The following is a 24,322-nucleotide window of genomic DNA, read 5'->3' as shown; positions in this document are numbered from 1 at the left end:
CACAGTCAGCAGAAACAAGACAGGGAGCTGACTGTGGCTCAGATCATGAACTCCTTATTGCAAAATTCAGACTGAAATTGAAGAAAGTAAGGAAAACCACTGGACCATTCAGGTATGACCTAAATCAAATCCCTTAAGATTATACAGTGGAAGTGACCAATAGATTCTAGGGATTAGATCTGATAGACAGAGTGCCTGAAGAACTATGGAGGGAGGTTTGTGACATTGTAAAGGAGGCAGTGATCAAGACCATTCCCAAGAAAAAGAAATGCAAAAAGGCAAAATGGTTGTCTGAGGAGGCCTTACAAATAGCTGAGAAAAGAAGAGAAGCTAAAGGCAAAGGAGAAAAGGAAAGATACACCCATTTGAATGCAGAGTTCCAAAGAATAGCAAGGAGAGATAAGAAAGCCTTCCTCAGAGATCAATGCAAAGAAACAGAGGAAAACAATAGAATGGGAAAGACTAGAGATTTCTTCAAGAAAATGAGAGATACCAAGGGAACATCTCATGCAAAGCTGGGCTCGATAAAGGACAGAAACAGTATGGACCTAGTGGAAGCAGAAGATATTAAGAAGAGGTGGCAAGAATACACAGAAGAACTATACAAAACAGATCTTCTTGACCCAGATAACCACGATGGTGTGATCACTCACCAAAGAGCCAGACATCCTGGAATGCGAAGTCAAGTGGGCCTTAGGAAGCATCACTATGAACAAAGCAAGTGAAGGTGATGGAATTCCAGGTGAGCTATTTCAAATCCTAAAAGACAATGCTGTGAAAGTGCTACACTCAATATGCCAGCAAATTTGGAAAACTCAGCAGTGGCCACAGGACTGGAAAAGGTCAGTTTTCATTCCAATCTCAAAGAAAGGCAATGCCAAAAAATTTTCAAACTACCACACAATTGCACCCATCTCACACACCAGCAAAGTAATGCTCAAAATTCTCCAAGCCAGATTTCAACAGTACGTGAACTGTGAACTTCCAAATGTTCAAGCCGGATTTAGAAAAGGCAGAGGAACCAGAGATCAAATTGCCAACATCTGTTAGATCATCGAAAAAGCAAGAGAGTTCCAGAAAAACATCTACTTCTGCTTTACTGACTACACCAAAGCCTTTGACTGTCTGAATCACAAGAAACTGTGAAAAATTTTTCAAGAGATGGGAATACTGGAGCACCTGAACTGCCTCCTGAGAAATCTGTATGCAGGTCAAGAAGTAACAGTTAGAACTGGACATGGAACAACAGACTGGTTCCAAATCGGGAAAGGAGTACGTCAAGGCTGTATATTGTCACCCTACTTATTTAACTTCTATGCAGAGTACATCATGAGAAATGCTGGGCTGGAGGAAGCACAAGCTGGAATCAAGATTGCTGGAAGAAACATCAATAACCTCAGATATGCAGATGACACCACCCTTATGGCAGAAAGCAAAGAACTAAAGAGCCTCTTCATGAAAGTAAAAGAGGAAAGTGAAAAAGTTGTCTTAAAACTCAACATTCAGAAAACTAAGATCATGGCATCTGGTCCCATCTCTTCATGGCAAATAGGTGGGAAACAATGGAAACAGTGTCAGACTTTATTTTGGGGGGCTCCAAAATCACTGCAGATGGTGACTACAACCATGAAATTAAAAGCCACTTGCTCCGTGGGAGAAAAGCTATGACCAACCTAGACAGCATATTAAAAAGCAGAGATTACTTTGCCAACAAAGGTCCATCTTATCAAAGCTATGGTTTTTCCAGTAGTCATGTATGGAGGTGAGAGTTGGACCATAAAGAAAACTGAGTGCTGAAGAACTGATGCTTTTGAACTGTGGTATTGGAGAAGACTCTTGAGCGTCCCTTGAACTGCAAGGAGATCCAACCAGTCCATCCTAAAGGAAATCAGTCCTGAATATTCATTGGAAGGACTGATGCTGAAGCTGAAACTCCAATCCTTTGGCCACCTGATGTGAAGAACTGACACAATGGAAAAGACCTTGATGCTGGGAAAGATTGAAAGTGGGAGGAGAAGGGGACGACAGAGGATGAGATTGGATGGCATCACCGACTCGATGGACATGAGTTTCAGGAAGCTCTGGGAGTTGGTGATGGACAGGGAATCCAGGCGTGCTGCAGTCCATGGGGTTGCCAAGAGCTGGACACGACTGAACAACTGAACTGAACTGAGCTGATTCATACTTTACAAGAGATGTGGTTTTTCCAGATGGCACAGTGGTAAACAATCTGTTTGCAGATGCAGGAGACAAGGGTTCGATCCCTGAGTCAGGAAGATCCCCTGAAGAAGAAAATGGCAACCAACTCCAGTATTTTTGCCTGGAAAACCCATGGACAGAGGAGCCTGGTGGGCTAGAATCCATGGGGTTGCAAAGAGTCAGACACGACTGAACACACACACACACACACACACACACATTCATACTATAATCAAATCAAACTGGTGGTGGTTTTTTTTTTTACACCACTCCAAATTAACTGGGTTTTGCTTAGTGAAAAGAGCATCTGAGGCTCTTATTTAGAGCTTACTACGTATCTCAGCACCAGGTTGGGTGTTCACATCCATGGCCACAGTCAAACCCACAGCGACTCTATGAGGTCACTGTCACTGTCCCATTTCATAAATGGGGCAACTAAGACACAGTTAAGTGCAGGGTTGAGATGCAAGCTAACTGTCTCAACCTCCAGCTCTTAAGGCTCTGGTATTACCCAAATCGCATTTGCCTGCCCAACTGACCATACATTTTGCAAAGTGCTTTCACACACAGCAGATATCCAGACGAGATGGGGAGGGGGGAGGTTACCAGGTTCAGCGCTGCTAAAGTGAAAGTGAAATCGCTCAGTCGTGCCCGACTCTTTGCGACCAGGCTCCTCGGACCGTGGAATTCTCCAGGCAAGAGTACTGGAGTGGGGTGCCGCTTCCCTCTCCAGGAGATCTTCCCAACCCAGGGATCGAACCCGGGTCTCCCGCATTGCAGGCAGACGCTTTACCATCTGAGCCACCGGGGAAGACTCAAGGAACTGTCAAAGTTACCGGCCTCCTTCCAGTCCAGCAAGGACGCATAACTCCCTCACTCCAAATCTCATTCTCATCCCAAAGTCTCAAACTCCTTTGCACGTGTATTTTAAAAGCGAGATGGCAGGGGACATCCTGCCATTCCTGCAAAGCAGCTGTGCACTTCACGGCCTCAGTGTCAACGCTGAGCGCTGACAGCGTTGACAGCTTGACCGGGGCTCCCCGGCTCCAGCTCCGAGACAGCCGAGGGCATCACAGACGCGGAGGAAGTGGGAGGTGAAACTGCTCGCAGAGCAGCCCCTTGGGACGGTGCCAGCACCGCGTCCCCCATCCCACCCCAACCTCCTCCCTCCAGGTCCTCGAGTGCTGAAACCCGAGACTCTGCGAGGTGTCAGGACGCTGTTCCCGGACCAGGCGGCGGGGCGTCCCCTGTCCGGCGAGTGCGCAGGGGAGGGCGCGCGGAGCCCCGAGCCTCGGCTGGCTCAGTCCCCGGGCGCAGCGAAACCCAGCGGCGCGCTCAAACCGCCTTCCTCGGCCACCGGGACCCACGGGGGCGGGAACTGCGGCTCCCGGGATCTGAGCACCGTCTTCCGGGAGGACCTGGCCCGGCTCGGCGCTGGCGGGCAGCCCCAGGCCCGACAAAGACTTCAGCTCGGCACGCCACGCGCCCTGCCTCAGTTTCCCTCACCCCGCAAGAGTGCAGAAGCCCTAGATATTAACCGAGGCGCACCCCGGACCTAAACGATTTCCAGAGGACAGAGCTCACCCTCGCCGAGGAACCCTCGGCCCGACCCGCCGGGCGGCCGTGACAGCACCCCTACCTGCGCGGTGCCCCCTGCCGCCACCGGCCGGGGCGCCCTGGGGAGCCCCGCCCAGCATGCGCCCCGCCGGCTCCTCCCGATCCGCCTCCACCTTCTCCATCTCCGCTGCGGCCAGAGGGCTCTGTGCACCCGAGGCCCGCGTCCGGGAAGCTAAAGGCCGAGCCGGACGGGAAGTGGGGAGGGGGCTGGCGAGGAAGGGGAGGCTCCTTCCTCCTCCCGGGCTGGACCGGCTGTTTCCTCTCCAGCCTCGGGCCAGGCACGCGCGCGCGCGCGCGCACACACACACACACACACACACACAAGCGGACGGCTGCGGCGGGCGGGGCGCGCAAGCCCGCAGCCTGGGTCACAGACCTCGGAGAGCTTATTTTTCACTCTCCCTCGGTGTTGGACGAAAATGAGAGGGGAAGTGCGGTGGAGAGGACGGGTGTTCGGGAAGGGAGAGACTAGGAGGCCCTCCTTGGGGGACGGGAGGGTTCCTCCCAGACACTAATTAGGGAAGTGACCACAGGGTTGATGGAAGAGCTGGACGGAGTGAGAGGGACTCTTTTCGCTAGGAGCGGGGGGCGGGGGGAGGATGAGGGGAGACTGCAGCTCACGCTGGGAAAGAGAGCGGGGCGAGTAGTTCTACATGAAATGAGGATCCAACTGTTTGAATCTTCTGGCAGCACTGGGCTGGCCCCAGATCCGCCTCCCCACGTTGGGCAGCCAGCCCAGGACACAACTGCGATCCGTGCTGAGTTCCTAAGCCAGCCCACTCGCCTCCTCTTGTGTTCATGCAGGAGTCTCCTGGAGCATCTCTGAAGACGCACCTGCCAGAAATGGTTCTCGCCCTTAAGGAGCTTCCCCGGCCTCCTATGGGGAAGATAAACATGAGCGTGTAAAACTAAATCATGACGTACAGCAGAATATGCAAGAGCCAAAGTCTGTCATGAAACACTGTAGAAGTGGGAGGAGGGGCGGTAAGAGGCAGTGAAAGGTCGGAAAGGCTCCCTGGAGGAAGGGGAAGGATCGTCCTAGAACTGCAGGAGAGTCAAGGTCGTTCAAAAGATCAGAACCATGTGAGTGAAAACACCTATATATGCTTAGAAGTCGGAGTGTTGTGGGACAGAATGAATGTGAGCGTTAATATGAAGAGTGTGGGGAACCATCGGATGAGGCTGAATGTAATGACGGTCACCACCAAGCAGAGATCCGGATTCACCGCAGTTTGTGAGATTAGAACAAGCTGTTTGCTTAGCTAGTTGACAGAAATGGGAGGCAAGAGGTGACCAGCACTAAATGATGTGGAAATGCCAGAACTGCCTTGGTACACTGTAAAGGAATTATCTAAAGGCTTAGGGAGAGTGAAATATTAGCATAGACTTATCACATAAGACCCACTTACTGACTCCCAGGAGGTCCAGAGGACACTCTGAGAAATAACTCTGTGACCCAGCATGCCTGGTCAACTCTTCTCTGTAGATCAGAAATTACCGTGGAAACTGCACCACTGCAGCGTGGGTCCTTAAATGCAGTGAGAATAGTTGGATCCCAGCGTGGCTGGAGCCGAATGGTGGCAATGAATCACCCAAGGCAGGGTGGGCACGGTTTCTGTAATGGACAGCAAAGGCAAAGCAGCAACCAGAACAGTCTGCCCCCACAGACCTATGGCATTGATCAGTTAGTCATGGCAATCCAGGATGAGAATTCTACTGAATTCTTATGTGATCTGTATGAGCAGGAAAGTTCTTGGTCAAGCAAACAAAAGCCTAACTTAAATTACTAAAACAGAGAGACTCCATCAATTCCCAGACTTGAGTCAATTTGCAGACCCAAAACTCCTTGAACAAAGGGGATGTTTGTCTCCTACAAGATTCTGCAACATTGTCAAAAATACATACTATTACTCTTTCTTCGAGCCTTCCCCAAAGGGACATGTGGCCTTCTACTAGGGTGACTGTGCATTGGGGAAAAGGAAGTAATCAGACTTTTCAGGAATTACTGGACACTGGGTCTGAGCTGACACTGAGTCCAGAGCATCCAGAACATCACTGCGGTACTCCTCCAAGCAAAGGTTTGCAGAGGTCAGGTGATGAATGGAGTTTTAGCTCAGGTCCATCTCATAGGGGTCTCTGCACCCATACTGGGGTTATTTCTCCAGTTTGGGAATGCACTGTTGGAATAATTAGAATAATACTCAGCAACTGGCAGAATCCCTACATTGGCTCCACGACCCTTAAAGTGAGGGTTATTTTGTGAGAAAGAGCCAAGTGGAAGCCTCTACAGCTGCCTCTGCCTTGGATGAGCAAAGTGGTTGCGGCGGCAGTCCTGGAAGTTATCTGGCGGCTCAGCAATACAGGCTTGCACTCAGCAAAGCCAGTCTGACCATGGCCACCGCTGAGGGTCCAGTCCGCCAACAGCAGGACCAACAGTGCGGCAGCATTCCCCAGTTAATAACCAAAGGCAATACTGCCTACTTAGAGAGACTGCAGAGAGTAATGCCATCATCAAGGACTTGAAAGATGCACGGGTGATTTCTACCACCTCCCCGTTCAACACGTCCCTGTGGCCTGTGAAGACAGATGGAGCCTGAAGAACGGCACTGGGTCATCATAAACTAAACCAGATGGTGATTCCAATTGCAGCTGCCCTACCAACTGTAGCTTCACTGTTTAAGCAAAGTAACACATCCCCTAGTATCTGCTATGCAGCTTTGGTCTGGCAAAATGTTTCTTCTGCATACCTGTTAGTAAAGACCAACCACAGGGCAGCCTTTCTTCAGCTGGCAAAAACAGCAGTACAGTGAAGACTGCCCTCCCTCAAGGATAGGTCAGTTCTCCAGCCCTACATCCTAATTTGGTCAAGCAGGGACCCTCTTGCCTTTCTGCTCTGGAAGACCTCACACTGGTCCATAGCACTGATGATGTTATGCTGATTGGACCTAGTGTGTAGGAAAGAGTAGCTCTCCTAGGCTTATTGGTGAGACATTTGTATGTCCTGGGGTGGAAAGCAAATCTGACAAAAATTCTAGAGATTTCCTTCTCAGTGGGTTTTCAAGAGGTCTGGTAGTAGAGGCTATCCATTCTAAGGTGAAGGATAAGGACTTTCCTGGTGGTCCAGTGGTTAAGAATCAGCCTTCCAATGCAGAGGGTATGGGTTTGATTCCTGGATGAGGAACTGAGATCCCACACACCACAGGGCAACTAACCCACATGCCACAACCGCTGAGTCCGAGCAGCACAACGAGAGAGAAGCCGATGCACTGCAACAAAAATCCCACATGCCGCAACTAAGACTTGAACTTGATGGTCTCAAATAAATAAATATTTTTAATATTTATTAATTTTAATATTTATTAACATTAAAATTAATACATAAATAAGGTGAAGGATAAGTTGTTGTATTTGGCCCTTTATATGACCCTGGTGGCTCAGACAGTAAAGAATCTTCCTGCAATGCAGGAGACCTGGGTTTAGCCCCTGGGTCAGGAAGATTCCACTGGAGAAGGGAATGACTACCCACTCCAATATTCTTGCCTGGAGAATTCCTTGGACAGAGGAGCCTGGCGAGCTACAGTCCATGGGGTCGCAAAGAGTCAGACTGAGCGACTAATAATACTTTCATAACCAAAAAAGAGACACAGCACCTGATGGTCCTCTTTGGGTTTGGGACACAACATGCCCCTCACTCGGGAATGCTCCTCAAGTCCATTTACCAAGTGACCCAAAAAGCGGCTGATTTTGAGGGGGACCAAGAACAAGCGAAGTCCCTGCACCTCATCCAGGTTGCACTGTGAGCTGCCCTCTGCCGGCTGAGCCACGTGATCCAGCAGATGCAACAGTCAGTGGTAGATGCTGATGGAGGCTGGGTCAGAGCCCCGCAGGGAGTCACCTCACAGACACTTAAGATTACAGAGCAAGGCCCTGCCATCCTCCGTGGACTTTGAGAAACAGCCTTTTACTTACTACTGGGCCTAGTAATAACTGATCATTTAACCATGGGCCCACACATCACCATGCAAGCTGAGCTGCTTGCCATGAACTGGGTGCTGCCAGAACCTCGGGCATGAGTCCAGGTGTGCATCATCAGATGGAATGGACACATACGAGACTCAGCTCAAGTAGACCGAGAGGACGTGCTTAAGTCACATGAGGGAGTGGCCCACGCGCCCAAGGCCCCCGCCTCCCTCTCCCTCCCAGCCTGCACCTGTGGCCTCAGGGGGCTCCCTGTGATCAGCTGATTGAGGAAGAGAAGACTTAGGCCTGCCCAGTGTTCAGGCACCACCCGAAAGTTGACAGCAGCTGTACTACAGCCCCTTCTGGAACATCCCTGAAGGACAGTGGTGAATGCAAGTCTGCCCAGCTTGCTGACCTTTGAGCAGTCAACCTTGTTGTTCAGTCTGCTTCAAAAGAGAAATGCCCAGAAGTACAAGTAGACACCAGCTTATGGACTGTGACCAATGGTTTGGCTGGATGGTCAGGGATTTGAAAGGAACATGACTAGAAAATTGGTGACAAGGTAATCTGAGGAAGAGGTAGGTGGATAGACCTCTCTGAACAGCCAAAAACTCCAAGATACTGTGTCCCAGGTGAATGGTCTGATCTCAGCAGAGGAGGCTTGTAATCCTCAAGTGGCTAGGACATTGTTCTTTGGGTACCAGTCAGCCTCCTTCTCCAGCTACTTGACATTGCCCAATAGGCTGATGAACAAATCAATCATGGTGGCAGGGCTGGAAGTTATCCAGAGGCTCCACATTACAGACTTCCACTCACCAAGGCCAGCCTGACCATGGCCACCAATGAGGGTCCAATCTGCCAGCAGCAAGACCAACAATATGGCAGCATTCCCCAAAGCGATCAGTTCAGTTCAGTTTCTCAGTCTGAACTTTGCAACCTGACTCTTTGTCTGACTCTTTGAGACCTCATGGACTACAGCACGCCAGGCTTCCTTGTCCATCACCATCCTCTGGAGTTTGCTCAAACTCATATCCATTGAGTCGATGAGGCCATCCAACCATCTTATCCTTGGTCATCCCCTTCTCCTCCCACCTTCAATCTTTCCCATCATCAGGGTATTTTCTAAGGAGTCAGTTCTTTGCATCAGGTGGCCAAAGTATTGGAGTTTCAGCTTCAGTATCAATCCTTTCAATGAATATTCAAGACTGATTTCCTTTAGGATTGGCTGGTTGGATCTCCTTGCAGTCCAAGGGACTATCAAGAGTCTTCTCCAACATCACAGCTCAAAAGCATCCATTCTTCAGTGCTCAGCTTTCTTTATGGTCCAACTCTCACATCCATACATGATTACTGGAAAAACTATTGCTTTGACTGCTGCTGCTGCTGCTAAGTTGCTTCAGTCGTGTCCAACTCTGTGCGACCTGGTAGACGGCAGCCCGCCAGGCTCCCCCGTCTCTGGGATTCTCCAGGCAAGGACACTGGAGTGGGTTGCCATTTCCTTCTCCAATAGCTTTGACTAGATGGAACTTTGTCAGCAAAGTGATGTCTCTGCTTTTGAATATGCTGTCTAGGTTGGTCAAAGCTTTTCTTCCAAGGAGCAAGCGTCTTTTAATTTCATGGCTACAGTCACCATCTGCAGTGATTTTGGAGCCCAAGAAAATAAAGTCTGTCACTGTTTCCATTGTTTTCCCATATATTCGCTATGAAGAGATGAGCACAGATACCGTGATCTTAGTTTTTTTAACGTGATTCTGTTCTTACTGGAATTGATAATCACAGAGTACACTGAGTTTCTTTTCCTGCACACAGTGCTTCTGCCAAAACTACCATCCATAGGCTCATAGCACGCCTTACCCGCTACCGTTGCTTCTGATCAGGGAACTCACTTCGCAACAATTGGAATGTGGCAGTGGATTCACACTCACAGAATTCACTAGTCTTACCATGTCCCCTACCATCCTGAAGCAGCTAGCTGGGTAGAGAAATGGAATAGCCTTTCGAAGACTCAGTCACAGCATCAGCTAGATAGCAGTATCTTGCAGAGTTGGGCAAGATTCTCCAGGAAACTGTCTGTGGAGGCTCTGAATCAGGATCCAGTATATGATGCTGTTTCTCCCAAGACCAGATTCATGGGTCCAAGAATCCAGGGATGGAAATGGGCATGGCATCTCTCACCATTAGCCCCAGTGATGCCCTAGCACAAGGTTTGCCTTCTGTTCCCACAACCTTATGTTCAGCTGACCTGGTGGTATTAGTTCCAAAGGGAGGAATGTTTTCATGAAGAAACACAACAATGATTGCATTTAACTGGAAGTTAAGATTGCCACCTGGCTACTCTGGGTGGCTTGTGTCTCTGAATCAACAAAGAAGCGAGTTAGGGTGTTGGCTGGCATGACTGATTCTGACTACCAAGGGGATATTGGACTGCCTTTCCACAGTGGAGGTAAGGAAGCATATACATCTGGAATGTAGGAGACCCCTCAGGGAACCTCTTAGCGTTTCCATGCCCTCTGACTAAAGTCCATGGAAAACTATAACAACCCAGTTCAGGGAGGACTGCTAATGGCCCAGACCATTTAGGAGCGAAGGTTTGGGTCACCCCAGCAGGTAAACAACCAGGACCAGCTGAGGTGCTTCCCAAAGGTAAAGAGAATGATCAGTTGAAGCAGGTAGTTAGAAATAGCAGCTCCAACCAGCTAATACAACTAAGAACTTTGTTATGAACATTTCTTCCTTATTTTGTTATGACTATGTGTATACATGGATAAGAAAGGGAAAGAAACAAAGATATTTGATGTATTATTTTATAATTTACCTTTGTTTTCTTCTCTTCCTCACCCACTTATATAACATAGGATGTATTAATAACAATTAAATTTACAACACAGTATTTAGGTCCTAGGCATGAAGAGAAAGAGTAAACATCACCCAAGGACTATACATCTTCTTCTGGGGAGAAGGTTAGTGTGTTTACAGTTACACTTGGGGGACCTGTATCATGTTAAGCGGAAGTACTTGTTATTGTCTTTACTTGGAGACTAAGAATGGGCTTAAGGATGACTTCCCTGGCAATCTGGTGGTTAAGAATCTGCTTGCAGTGCAACGGGGCACTTATTTGATCTTGGTCCAGGATGATCCCACATGCCTTGGGGCAACTAAGCCCATGTACCACAACTACTGGGCCCATGAGCTGCAATTACTGAAGCCCATTAACCCAGAGCCTATTCTCCACAATGACAGAATCCACCACAATGAGAAGCCTGCTCACCACAATGAAGACCTACCACAGCTAACAAACAAAGTGAATAATTAAAAAAAAAAAAAAGAACAGCTTAAGGAGATGTGCATGGATGCCAAGTCAACAGGAGTGAACTGTAATGTAGGTCTTATATGTCAGCTGGGCCAGGCTAGGGTACCCAGCTGTTGAATCAAACTCTAGGCTAGGCGTTTCTGTAGACACACTTTTGTAATTGTGGTTATATCTACAGTCAGTTGACTTGAAGTAAAGGAGTAGGTGTAAGTAAGTAAATGTTAGTCGCTCAGTCATGCCCGACTCTTTGTGACACCATGGGCCTCACTAGGCTTCTCTGTCCATGAGATTTTCCAGGCAAGGATACTGGTGTGGCTTGCTATTTCCTTTTCCAGAGGATCTTCCCAACCCAGGGATCGAACCTGGGTCTCCTGCACTGCAGGCAGATTCTTTACCAACTGAGCTACAAGGGAAGCCTGTAAGTAAAGGGGATGACCCTTGATAACATGGGTATGCCTCATCCAATCAGTTGAAGTCCTTAAAGATAAAAAGTGAGGCTTTCAGAAGAAGAAAAACTCTCCCTCAAGACTAAAGCCTCAAATCCTGCCTCCAGGCTGTGACCTGCCCCACAGATTTCATAATTTCCAGCCGTAACAAATGCGTGCACCAGTTCCTTAAAATAAATCTCTCTTCTATTATCTTTCCATCTATATCTCTCCATCCATTCATCCCTGTCCTCCTCCCCTGCCTGCTCCTCCCTTTGGGCGTCCTCCTCTGGCTTCTCCTTTCTCCCCATTTATTCATTCGTCTTCCCCAGGATTGCATCCTCAGCCTTCCTTTCTTCTTGAGTATCCTTCACTCTGCATCTGACTATCTCATCTACTTTCAAGGTTTCAACTACCCTGATATAATTTCAGTTGGTATCTTTGACAGCAACCTCTCTCCCAAACTCAGTTCATATTTCCAACCTAGAGGCTCTGCTGGTATCTCAAGTGAAGTATCTCCAAAAGGACTCTCACTGCCCTCTCCTGCCCATTCCCCAAACTGCTGCTTTCCCAGCATCAGCTTTGTTCTGAAGGGAGAGCCCTCTCCCCTTGGCCCCTCCCCTCAGGATGGAAACTTGGAGACCATGCCGCAGACTCCTGCACCGCCTCCTTTTTGCTCACTGAATCCTGTCCCTTCTAGGTCAGCACTGTCCTTTGTGTCCATCCACTCTTCCCCATCCCGACGCCCCTCATTGCATTTTCAGCTGCTGCCAGAATATCACCACTTGGTTGTCTAAGAAACCATTCAAACCAATGAAGTTCAAAGCTGTTCTCAACTCCCCCTCAACTGTACACGCTCACCTGTGTTTCCCACCTCACCTGCTGGCCCTACCATCCCTCTAATCTGTCCAGCACCGCAGTTTGGAAGGCATCCCACCTGTGGTTAGGAGCACAAGCTCTGCCCTCAGATAACTGTGTGCATAGCTAACCCCAGTACTTTTTAGCTGTGAACCCTGGGGAGTTATTCAACTTTGCGAATCTTCAATGTGCTCATCTGCAAAACAGAACTAATGGTGGTGTGTACCACAGCAGGTTGTCATGAGAGGGTCTGATGTATGGCCTAGGGTGGGGTGTAAACACTGGGTGTTTTAAAGTCCCCGAGATGATTCTAAAGCGCAGTCAGGGTTCAGACTGCTACGTAATGGTAGTAAGATGGACCTGTGCAGAAAGGCCCGTTATGAAGAGACAAGAGTCCAGGTAGGATTCCATGAGCTTTTATGATGAGCATGCAGAGGAGGGGGCCCTGTTCAGGAGATACTTTAGGAAGCAAAATTATATAAACTTGGTGACTGGATGCTGAGGGAAGTTGAGAGGAAGGCAGCTAAGGTGACTCTGGTTTTTAACTTGGTTGACCAGGCTGAGCAGATGGTGACGCCATAAAGCGGTGGGTCCCAAATATGTTTGTTCACAAAAATCACTTAGAATTTTTTTTCCTAAGCTTATATCTTAGCTACTTTGTGGAATTGTATATCCCTAGCCAAACAAAGATTTGTACACAGGACTATTCTGTCATCAGCTTGATTATTCCAGGAACTCTGCTCTGCAGAATGCCCTTCCCTGGATAGTTACTGCTTACCCTGGCCAAAAGTGTGCTGTCTGGGAGGAGGCAGCGAAGCAACAGCCATCTCACATGAAAGGCCACTGCTGGTGAGAGGCAGTGGAGACAGACGCAGAGGTGCTGGCTGGTTCTAGCTTGTCCTTTCTCGTCCCAACTGACAATATCCAGGCTCACACATCCCTGAATGCTTCTCTGTGCACTCACAGGCAAAAAGAGGCATTAACTTCCCACAGACCTCCTGTAGCTCAGTGGTTAAAAAAAATCTGCCTGCCGATGCAGGAGACACAGGAGACAGGAAGACACCCTGGGTCGGAAAGTTTCCCTGGAGGAGGAAGTGGCAACCCACTCTAGTGTTCTTGCCTGGGAAATCCCATGGACAGAGGAGTCTGGCGGGCTACAATCCACTGGGTCACAGAGACTCAGACACGACTGAGGGCACGCATGCACACACACACACACACACACACACAGAGACTTCTCTATCAACCCCTCCCCAGCCCTGTCCTGACAGTCGGACTTGCACAATTTCCAAGTTTCCTGCACACCCCGACTCCTTTACCCACGCCAGAGCTGGTTAACAGCCTTTCTCCAGCCACTCTCACGATGGCTTTTGAGGTCTAATTTCTATAACATATTCCTTATTTCACAGCACTGATGGAAGTTCTGCTTCTTCAACTGAACTCTCACTTACAAACCCACTGATTCCAAATCTCTGGCACAGATATTGCAGGAATCTTCCTTAATTTCATGACAGCTTTATCATCCCCACACAATGCTGTATTAGTGTGGACTCTGTAACTACAACTAACCAAAACCAATATACTCTAAGTCAAAAGAAATTTCGTGAGGATACAGTGGGTATTTCACAGAATTCAAAGGCAGAATGAATCGGGTCCTCTGGAGAGATGAGAGCCAGCTTCTGGAAAACCAGCAGGACCCTGGCAATTTCCCTCCTGCCTTCTTTTTCCTGCACATCTGCTTCTATTCCTCCCGAGTCTCCATGTTCATTAGTCAGCCACATGGAAAGCCTGACCCTCATGGAGCCAGTTCTTTTTAAATTTTTTTTTTTTTCCGGGGGCGGGGGTGGGGTTGCTGTGGCGGGTCTTAGTTGCAGCATGCGGGATCGTTAGTTGTGGTCCAGGGACTTAGTTGCCCCATTGTATGTGGGATCTTAGTTCAATCCCTGGTCATGGAGTGAACCTGAATCCCCTGCATTGTAAGGCAGATTTTTAACCCCTGGACCACCAGGGAAGTCCCATGGAGCCAGTTCTAAATCTCTACAGATGAGATCCTGACTCACGTCCACAGTAGGTCAGGAGCCTCTCTTGCTGCCCAGGGTAGACAAGGAAGAGGGGTCACATACGAGTGTAGGATAAGCACGGTGCCTGCAAAGCACCTCTGAACACAGGGGGAAGGGAAGGACCACTGTGAGCTGGGCAGCAACCCAGAGTGTGTCTACTCTAAATGTTCCGAGAAGGCTCAGCACCAAGGATCCTACTGCTTACGAGTAAACAAGTGACACCTTTAGTCCAGGCTCCTCCACCCATGGGATTCTCCAGGCAAGAACACTGGAGTGGGTTGCCATTCCCTTCTCCACCACCATAGCTATTTCCCAGCAATGTCTGCCATGGATTTCAGTTCTGGGTATTGAGATATGTATACAGTGTTCTACAGAAAGAATAACTGAGAGAAAATAATGATGAGATAATTGTTCTAGCAATATTTTCTAATTTAAATTTTTGGAAAACTTTTCCTCGTAAATACTACCAAAATCTTCATTAGAGCAGAGATGGAGGGACATCACTATGCCGATGCAATCTAAAGCGATAGCCCGGGATTCTGGCCCCATCAAGATAGGAGCAGTGGTTCTGTTCTATTGAAACTGCGCGTATCTACAGACTGCACTGACATAGACAATGAGCATTAACCACTATAGGTGTAGTGTTAGTCACTTCAGTCGTGTCTGACTGTTTACCCCGTAGACTGTAGCCCGCCAGGCTCCTCTGTCCATGGGATTCCCCAGGCAAGAATACTGGAGTGGGTTGCCATTTCCTTCTCCAGGGAATCTTCCCAATACAGGGATTGAACCTGGGTCTCCTGTATTGCAGGCAGATTCTTTACCATCCGAGCCACCAGAGTAAATTTCATAGCAAAACACTAGGACGTCAGAGAGGAAAAATCGTATAGCTTTTTTGCCAAAACAGTGAACTTCAATATATGGGAGGCTTTTAGAAGTTGGCTAATAGTCGCTAATATTTACTGGGCACTTACTATCAGTGAGACACTGTTCTAAACAATTTAAACTTGTTAAATGTATTTCACCTTTGGAACAACCCCATTATCACACCCATTTTCAGACTAGACAACTGAGGCACAGAAACTTTAGAACGTGCCCAAATCACAAGCATAGTGAGTGGCAGAGAAGGGATTTGAACCTGGCAGCCTGGCAGAATAGTCAGCTTTCCTAACCGTGACGACACACTGCTGCTGCTGCTGCTGCTGCTGCTGCTAAGTCGCTTCAGTCGTGTCCAACTCTGTGCGACCCCATAGACAGCAGCCCACCAGGCTCCTCCGTCCCTGGGATTCTCCAGGCAAGAACACTGGAGTGGGTTGCCGTTTCCTTCTCCAATGCATGAAAGTGAAAAGTGAAAGTGAAGTCGCTCAGTCGTGTCCAACTCTTTGCGACCCCATGGACTGCAGACCACCAGGCTCCTCTGTGCATGGGATTTTCCAGGCAAGAGTACTGGAGTGGGGTGCCATTGCCTTCTCCGGTGACGACACACTATCACTCACTAAGCAAAAATGACAGTTTTTTGATGCCTCTGAACAATCACTCTCCTTTCATATAGTGAGATTTATATTTAGGTAATAAGACTTCAGACTGAGGCATTTTCATGCATAATTTCCCCCACCACCCCCCTTCCCTTAGTTTCACTCCCAGAGGAAAAAAGTCAGTGGAGCTAAGTTGTTTAGTCGCTCAGTCGTGTCCGACTCTTTTGTGACCCCAGGGACTGTAGCCCACCAGGCTCCTCTGTCCATAGGATTTCCCAGGCGAAAATACTGGAGTGGGTTGCCATTTCCTTCTCCAAGGGATCTTTCCAACCCAGGGATCAAACTCATATCTCCTGCATTGGAGGCAGATTCTTTACCACTGAGTCACTAGGGAAGCCCAGAGATAAGTTGGGACATGATAATTTCCTATATAAATAATGTCCCTTTGCATCACTCCTTTAAATTGTAAGCTCTTTGAAGGTAGATATCATCCTTGTTTTTCATTGGATCTTCCGGCCAGAGATTATTAGAATGAATGTTCTAAATTGGGATTCTGATACTCGACAGGCTAGTGGACTTATTTCTCCAATCTCCTGCAAATTATCTGAGCATGGCAGTGAAGGAGAGTCACAAGAATTCTCATCAAGTGACATAGCCGGAGTGAAATAGGAAATATTCTCATTGAGAACAATAACAAAGCTTAAACAATTCTGGGAAATTTTAATGTCTAAAGGAGATCTTTTCTTAAAAAAAACAAAACTTGAATGAATTGGAGAAAAAAAATCTATCTTCATGTCAGGAAATAACATTAGACAACATGAAGTCCCTCATTTGTTAATGCCTGGAAGCAGGAAGTTGGTTCAGTTTCAAATACCACCAGATAAAGGCCATGCCAAAGGATGTTATCATAGTTTTAGGCTAAATATAGACTATAAATAACCTTCCTTTCGCAATAGACATTGTCTAAACGCTCTAATAGTGAGAAAACACATGGGAAGTGTGGGTGTTCGTTCTAGACGCGCCATCCTGACCCCTCGCAGGCACATCTTCATCTTCCAGTGATCGGTGTCCACTAGAGAGCTGGCATTCAGAGTGGGTTTGTGTGTCAAATTAGAGCATTCAGAGAGGCTGCCTGATGTTATGCTGCACGAAGATCCATCAGCCAGTGTCTTTTTAACCCGTTCTTTTAAAAAAAACTTATTTTTTGTTAGGGTATAGAGGATTAGCAATGTTGTGATAGTTTGAGGTAAACAGCGAAGAGATTCAGTTATATATACGTGTATCCATTCTCGCCCAGACTCCCCTCCCATCCAGGCTGCCACATAACATTGAGCAGAGTTCCCTGTGCCATACAGTAGGACCTTAATGTTTTTAACCTGTTCTTGCCTCAGTTTCCCACATGAAATGTAGGAAGGACTAACAGGATCTCGCAGAGATTTATTCACAAGTAAATTCTTCATTGAGGTATGCTCTTCCCCTGGCTGCTCTCTTCCTCGAATAGACTTTGATCTCCAGTAGAAATACAGTTACTCAGCCATAAAAGGGAACGTATTTGAGGTGGATGAACCTGGAGCCTATTATACAGAGTGAACTAAGTCAGAAAGAGAAAAATAATATTGACTATTAGCACACACATACATATATATAACGGAATCTAGAAAAATGGTATTGAGGAACTTATTAGCAAGGCAGGAATAGGGACGCAGACATAGAAAAGAGACTTATGAACACAGTGGGGGAAGGAGAGGGAGGGGCCAATTCACAGCAAACATATACATTACCGTATGGAAAGTAGACAGACAGTGGGAATTTGCTGTATGATACAGGGAGCTCAAACTGATGCTCTGTGACAACCTAGAGGGGTGAGAGGTGGGAGGGAGGTTCAAGAGGGAGGGGACATATGTTACTCATGGCTGATTCACATTGTTGTACGACAGAAACCAACACAACTTTGTAAAGCAATTATCCTCCATTAAAAAAAAAAAAAGTTTTTTGTTTGTTTTTTTTTTAAGAAATTCCGTATCTACACCTATTTCAAGTTCCTCCAGGAGAGAGACACTGTTCCCCACTCCCTGCCTCTCATCAGTTGAGCAGTCTGGCCGCTTGGCCTTCCCACCAGCCGCTTCCTGCCAGCAGCTGCCAGCCGCCCAGGCCTCTTTGGGGCTGCCCGTCTCAAGCGTCGGACGCCGCTGCTGCCATCACAGTCCTCACATGCCAGGCACAGCCGTGGCCACCACAGTAATGCATGACAGCCTTACTGTTAGAAAGCTCGGCAACCTCAAGGCTTCTCTTTCCCGAGTTAATCTTCCCCGCCAGTGATTAGGAGAGCTTTGCCCACCCGCTCTGTAGCATGGTGCCTATTCCCTCACGGCTGACTTCCCATGTTGTCTGACCAGCACCCATTTCTGGCTCACCTTTCCCTAATGCAGGAAAAGCAACCCCCTCAAATGGATACACTCCACAGCCTACAGGAGCTTATAACGCCCCCATCAACAAAGCGCATTCATAGAGGACAGAGCTCAGCAAATCTCAGGAAGTCACCCAGCAGTCCCAGAGTCCAAAGTGAAGAGGTTGCCTCCTTCATCCAGTGCCTGAGTAGTGTGCTGCTGCTGCTGCTGAGTCGCTTCAGTCGTGTCCGACTCTGTGCGACCCCATAGACAGTAGCCCACCAGGCTCCCCCGTCCCTGGGGTTCTCCAGGCAAGAACACTGGAGTGGGTTACCATTTCCTTCTCCAATGCAGGAAAGTGAAAAGTGAAAGTGAAGTCGCTCAGTCGTGTCCGACTCTTAGGAACCCCATGGACTGCAGCCCACCAGGCTCCTCTGTCCATAGAATTCTTCAGGCAAGAGTCCTGGAGTGGGTGCCATTGCCTTCTCCAGCCTGAGTAGCGCGGCCACCCTCAAATGCCTTCCCAGCCAGCTCTTTGCCTGCATGTGCTTCATGGCTAAGTCCCTTCAGTCGTGTCCGACTCTGTGCGACCCCATAGACGGCAGCCCACCAGGCTCCCCCGTCCCTGGGGTTCTCCAGGCAAGAACACTGGAGTGGGTTGCCATTTCCTTCTCCAATGCATGAAAGTGGAAAGTGAAAGTGAAGTCGCTCAGTCGTGTCTGACCCTCAGCAACCCCATGGACTGCAGCCTTCCAGGCTCCCTTCATGGAGAGTTAAGTAAATGTGTTCTTTTTCGGGGGGTGGCTGCGCTGGGTCTTCGACGCTGCACAGGCTTTTCTCTAGTGACAAGCAGGGGCTGCTCTCCGTCTTGGTGCACAGGTTTCTCGTCGCAGTGGCCCCTCTTGTTGCAGAGCGTGGGCTCTAGGCTGCACAGGCTTCAGCAGCTGTGGTACATGCACTTAGCTGCTCCACAGCATATGAGATCTTCCCAGACCAGGGGTCAAACCAGTGACCCTGCACTGGCAGGCAGATTCTTTACGACTGAGCCACAAGGGAAGCCCCAGTAAATGTGTTCTCGAAACTTCTCTGGAAAACACTATCAACTATACATGTCTCTATAAAGCTGTTCCTGGGGAAGAAAGGCTCACACATTTAGCCAATCTGAAATTTGAATCCATCCAATGATGAAATCACCCTCAAAAAACTGGAATTACCGGCATATTGTGTAGTGATGAACCTACGATTTTCTGAAGAAAAGAAAAAAAGGGGGGGATGAAATTTGAATCCAAGAATCGACTGAGGATTCTTTCTCCAATTAAATTGGTGTGTTTGAGGGGCAAATTGTTTTATTTCCTAGTTCCTGTGTTTGCAAACAAGAGGGAAACCAGTTGAGTGGCTATCAGACTCTCAGAGTTTGCAAATGATCAGTAAAAGCTTAATTAATTAATTAATCTGGCTCCTTGACAATTTTGTGGAAATGTCATATCACACCTGAGTTGCCTTCTTTTGAATTTCTTTATGTGATAGAAAAAAAAATTGTTATCTTGTTTATGCTACTTACTTTAACTTTTTCTTATAAGAAGTCAAATCTAAATCTATACATTTTTAAATTATTTTTCAGCACTGTGTATATCATCCTTTTTTAATTTCTGTTTTTAGGGGTTTTATGAGTTAAAACGAACTTCCCCAGTGGCTCAGCAGTAAAGAAGCCACCTGCCAATGCAGGAGACATGAGATGCACATTCCATTCCTGGGTCAGGAAGATCCCTGGAGGAGGCCATGGCATCCCACTCCAGTATTCTTGCTGGGAGAATCCCATGGACAGAGGAGCATGAGGACAGAGGAGCTATAGTCCACAGGGTTGCAAAAAGTCAGACATGACTAAAGAAATGCACACATAATTTAAAATAATGTATTAAACTGATTTTGAGAGAAATATGAATTCACTGAGATTTTGTTTTTAATGATAAACAGAGTTTGGAGCCCACCAATATGGAACACAGAGCATGAGGGGCCACCTGGATTCCAGACTGTTCTTCAGGTGTGTGAGGCTCATCTACCCTGCACAGTGTAGGGGGAGGGCAGCTAAGAAACTGTTGCGCTGATCCTCTTGGTGGGATTTTGAGGACTTTTGATACCCGACCCTCGCTTCTCAGTAAGCTGGCATCTCAAAGTCTCTGGCATGAATATGCTGAGGATATGATTCCCAGAAGGAGGAGGCAGACTACAGAGCTGGTGGTGATCACTTGGGAATAGTTTCCAGTTTCACCAAGGATTTTTCCTGTTCCTCGACCACCCACTACCTCCCACCCACTAGGGTTTGCTTAGAGATTGACAGTCAACTTATATTGTTGTTCAGTCAATAAGTCCTGTCTGACTCTTTGCAACCTCATGGACTGCAGCACACCAGGCTTCCCTGTCCTTCACTATCTTCCAGAGTTTGCTTAAACTCAGGTCCATTGAATCAGTGGGACTATCTAACCATCTCATCCTCTGTCGTCTCCTTCTCCTTTTGCCTTCAGTCTTTCCCAGCATCAGGGTCTTTTCCAATAAGTCAGCTCTTCTCATCAGGTGGCTAAAATATTGGAGCTTCAGCTGTAGCATCAGTCAACTTTATGGCTACCCCAGTTTATGCGCAGTTGATAAATCTGCAGCTGCCTACCTTCTATGAAAGCAACTAAACATGAATTCTACAGCAAGTAGACATTTTGAAAAATGATCCGTGTAAAGGATTCCTCCCATTCATGCATGTTTACAGAACTGCTCTAATGATATGACGTATTTGATGTGGGTGATGTGTGATAGGGTCGATCATTGCTAGTTTCTGCCTTCACTATTGCTGTTCTGCTGTTACGCATTTCACTACCCCAGCTGAGAAAGAAGATGGTCCAGCAGCAGTTCACATGAAGTGCTAGAAGGAGATTTACCATCTTATTAGCAAGACAGTTCCATGCATTCATTCTTCAAAGGAAGTCATCCCCCCAAATCAGAATCAGCCTTTGTCATTACCTGACTTTCCGGGAAATGACACAGAATGAGCTAGTGGTGTCGGGAGGACGCTTGCTGAATTTCACTGCTGCTTTCGAAAGAGGCTTTTCTACAGTCTTGTCACATCTGCCAGGAGCCACCCAAGGATGCTGGGCACCTGCCAAAGCCCTTGCTGAACAATGTTCAGCTCACTGACAGCCCAGCTGCTCCTCTGGCCCAGGGCCAAAGCCGAGAGCTCCTCTGGCTGGTCTCCTCTGTGGGCCCTTTAGGCAGAAATGCAACACACCACACTCAGACCACAGCCCTTCCCAGGAGACACTGGTGAAAGCACTTTCTCCATCAAGAAGACATCATCCTATCTCAGGGATTTCCTACCTTTCTGCTCATAAAAAGCTGAGACTATTCTATGATTTGCTAGAAACTGTGGTTCCATAAGCAATGCCTGGGCACACAGGAGTGTATACTGATAGCCATGCAGACACTCAATCCAGGGTTTACTATTGCTGCTAACCAGCCAGTTCAGTCACTCAGTCCTGTCCGACTCTTTGCCATCCCATGGACTGCAGCATGCCAGGCTTGCCTGTCCATCACCAACTCCAAGAACTTGCTCAAACTCATGTCCATCGAGTCAGTGATGCCATCCAACCATCTCATCTTCTGTTGTCCCCTTCTCCTCCTGCCTTCAATCTTGCCCAGCATTAGGGTCTTTTCCAATGAGCCAGTTCTTCACATCAGGTGGCCAAAGTATTGGAGCTTCAGCATCAGTCCTTCCAATGAATATTCAGGACTGATTTCCTTTAGGATGGACTAGTTGGATCTCCTTGTAGTCCAAGGGACTCTCAAGAATCTTCTCCAACACCACAGCTCAAAAGCATCAATTTGGCAGGTTTCTTTATAGGCCAACTCTCACATCCATACATGACCACTGGAAAAACCATAGCCTTGACTAGACGGACCTTTGTCGGCAAAGTAATGTCAATGCTTTTTAATATGCTGTCTAGGCCAACCATAGCTTTTCTTCCAAGGAGCAAGTGTCTTTTAATTTCATGGCTGCAGTCACCATCTGCAGTGATTTTGGAGCCCAAAAATGTAAAGTCGCTCACTGTTTCTGTTGTTTCCCCATCTGTCTGCCATGAAGTGATAGGACCAGATGCCATGATCTTCGTTTTTTGAATGTTGAGTTTTGAACCAACTTCTTCACTCTCCTCTTTCACTTTCATCATGAGGCTCTTTAGTTCTTCACTTTCTGCCATAAGGGTGGTGTCATCTGCATATCTGAGGTTACTGATATTTCTCCTGGCAATCTTGATTCCAGCTTGTGCTTCATCCAGCCCAGCATTATGCATGATATACTCGATATATAATTTAAATAAGCAGGGTGACAATATACAACTTTGACCTACTCCTTTCCCTATTTGAAACCAGTCTGTTGTTCCTTGTCCAGTTCTAACTGATGCATCTTGACCTGCATATAGATTTCTCAGGAGGCAGGTCAGGTGGTCTGGTAGTCCCATCTCTTGAAGAATTTTCCACAGTTTGTTGTGATTCACACAGTCAAAGGCTTTGGTATAGTCAGTAAAGCAGAAGTAGGTGTTTTTCTGGAACTCTCTTGCTTTTTCAATGATCCAGGGGATGTTGGCAATTTGACCTCTGGTTTCTCTGCCTTTTCTAAGTCCAGCTTGAACATCTGGAAGTTCACGGTTCATGTACTGTTGCAGCCTGGCTTGGAGAATTTTGAGCATCACTTTACTACCATGTGAGATGAGCACAATTGTGTGGCAGTTTGAGCATTCTTTGGCATTGCCTTTCTTTGGGATTGGAATGAAAACTGACCTTTTCCAGTCCTGTGGCCACTGGTGAGTTTTCCAAATTTGCTGGCATGTTAAGTGCAGCTCTTTCAAAGCATCATATTTCAGGATTTGAAACAGCTCAACTGGAATTCCATCACCTCCACTAGCTTTGTTCGGAGTGATGTTTCTGAGGCCCATTTGACTTCTCATTCCAGGATGTCTGGCTCTAGGTGAGTGATCACGCCATCGTGGTTATCTGGGTCATGAAGATCTTCTTTGCATAGTTCTTCTGTGTATTCCTGCCCCCTCTTCTTAATATCTTCTGCTTCTGTTAGGTCCAGACCATTCCTGTCCTTTATTGTGCCTATGTTTGCATGAAATGTTCCCTTGGTATCTCTAAAGATCTCTAGTCTTTCCCATTCTATTGTTTTCCTCTATTTATTTGCATTGATCACTGAGGAAGGCTTTCTTATCTCTCCTTGCTATTTTTTGGAACTCTGCATTCAGATGGGTATATCTTTCCCTTTTTGCCTTCTCAGCTATTTGTAAGGCCTCCTCAGACAACCATTTTGCCTTTTGGCATTTCTTTTTCTTGGGGACGATCTTGATCACTGCCTCCTGTACAGTGTCACAAACCTCCACCATAGTTCTTCAGGCACTCTGTCAGATCTAATCACTTGAATCTATTTGTCCCTTCCACTGTATAGTTGTAAGGGTTTTGATTTATGTCATACCTAAATGGTCTAGTGGTTTTCCCTACTTTCTTTTCAGTTTAAGTCTGAATTTTGCAATAAGGAGTTAATGATCTGAAACACAGCCAGCTCCTGGTCTTGTTTTTGTTGACTGTGTAGAGCTTCTCCATCTTTGGCTGCAAAGAATGTAATCAATCTGATTTCAGTATTGACCATCTGGTGATGTCCATGTGTAGGGTCTTCTCTTGTGTAGTTGGAAGAGGGTGTTTGGTATGACCAGTGCGTTCTCTTGGCAATACTATTAGCCTTTGCCCTGCTTCATTTTGTACTCCAAGACCAAATCTCTTGACTTCCTACTTTTGCATTCCAGTCCCCTGTATTGAAAGAACATCTTTTTTGGGTGTTAGTTCTAGAAGGTCTTGTAAGTCTTCACAGAACTGTTCAAGATTAGTTTCTTCAGTATTACTGGTTGGGGCATAGACTTGGATTACTGTGATACTGAATGTGCGTGTAATTAGCACCTCCCTGTTAGGACAGAGAAACCCACAGGCAGCCAGGGGGTGG

The 24,322-nt window shown here is 47.3% G+C and overlaps 1 protein-coding gene and 1 non-coding gene across 10 annotated transcripts in view; one reads left to right on the top strand and one right to left on the bottom strand.

Moving 5' to 3' along the window:
• The window catches only part of DISC1 (DISC1 scaffold protein), a 488,958-nt gene that overhangs the window by 428,335 nt on the left and 36,301 nt on the right, over window positions 1-24,322 (bottom strand). For 5 of the 9 annotated variants that reach the window (XR_011253159.1, XR_011253160.1, XM_069572611.1 and 2 more), the window contains exon 1: window positions 3,839-4,074. The exons of the other annotated variants lie outside the window; for them this stretch is intronic. Coding sequence is in view for 3 of the 5 variants with exons in the window: in XM_069572611.1 (XP_069428712.1) it covers window positions 3,839-3,938 (100 nt within the window). In the remaining 2 variants the exon portion in view is untranslated. Of the gene's footprint in view, window positions 1-3,838; window positions 4,075-24,322 lie in introns of those variants that run through there. 9 annotated transcript variants of the gene reach the window in all.
• LOC138430654 (small nucleolar RNA SNORD65) lies at window positions 19,468-19,541 on the top strand. Its single transcript, XR_011253335.1, has one exon. It is a non-coding gene; the product is annotated as a small nucleolar RNA SNORD65 (small nucleolar RNA).

The sequence above is a fragment of the Ovis canadensis genome, chromosome 25 (genome assembly GCF_042477335.2).
Source record: "Ovis canadensis isolate MfBH-ARS-UI-01 breed Bighorn chromosome 25, ARS-UI_OviCan_v2, whole genome shotgun sequence".
Classification (NCBI taxonomy): Eukaryota; Metazoa; Chordata; class Mammalia; order Artiodactyla; family Bovidae; genus Ovis; species Ovis canadensis.
The sequence above is the reverse complement of the archived record's forward strand: the minus strand, read 5'-3'. Positions and strand labels throughout refer to the sequence as shown.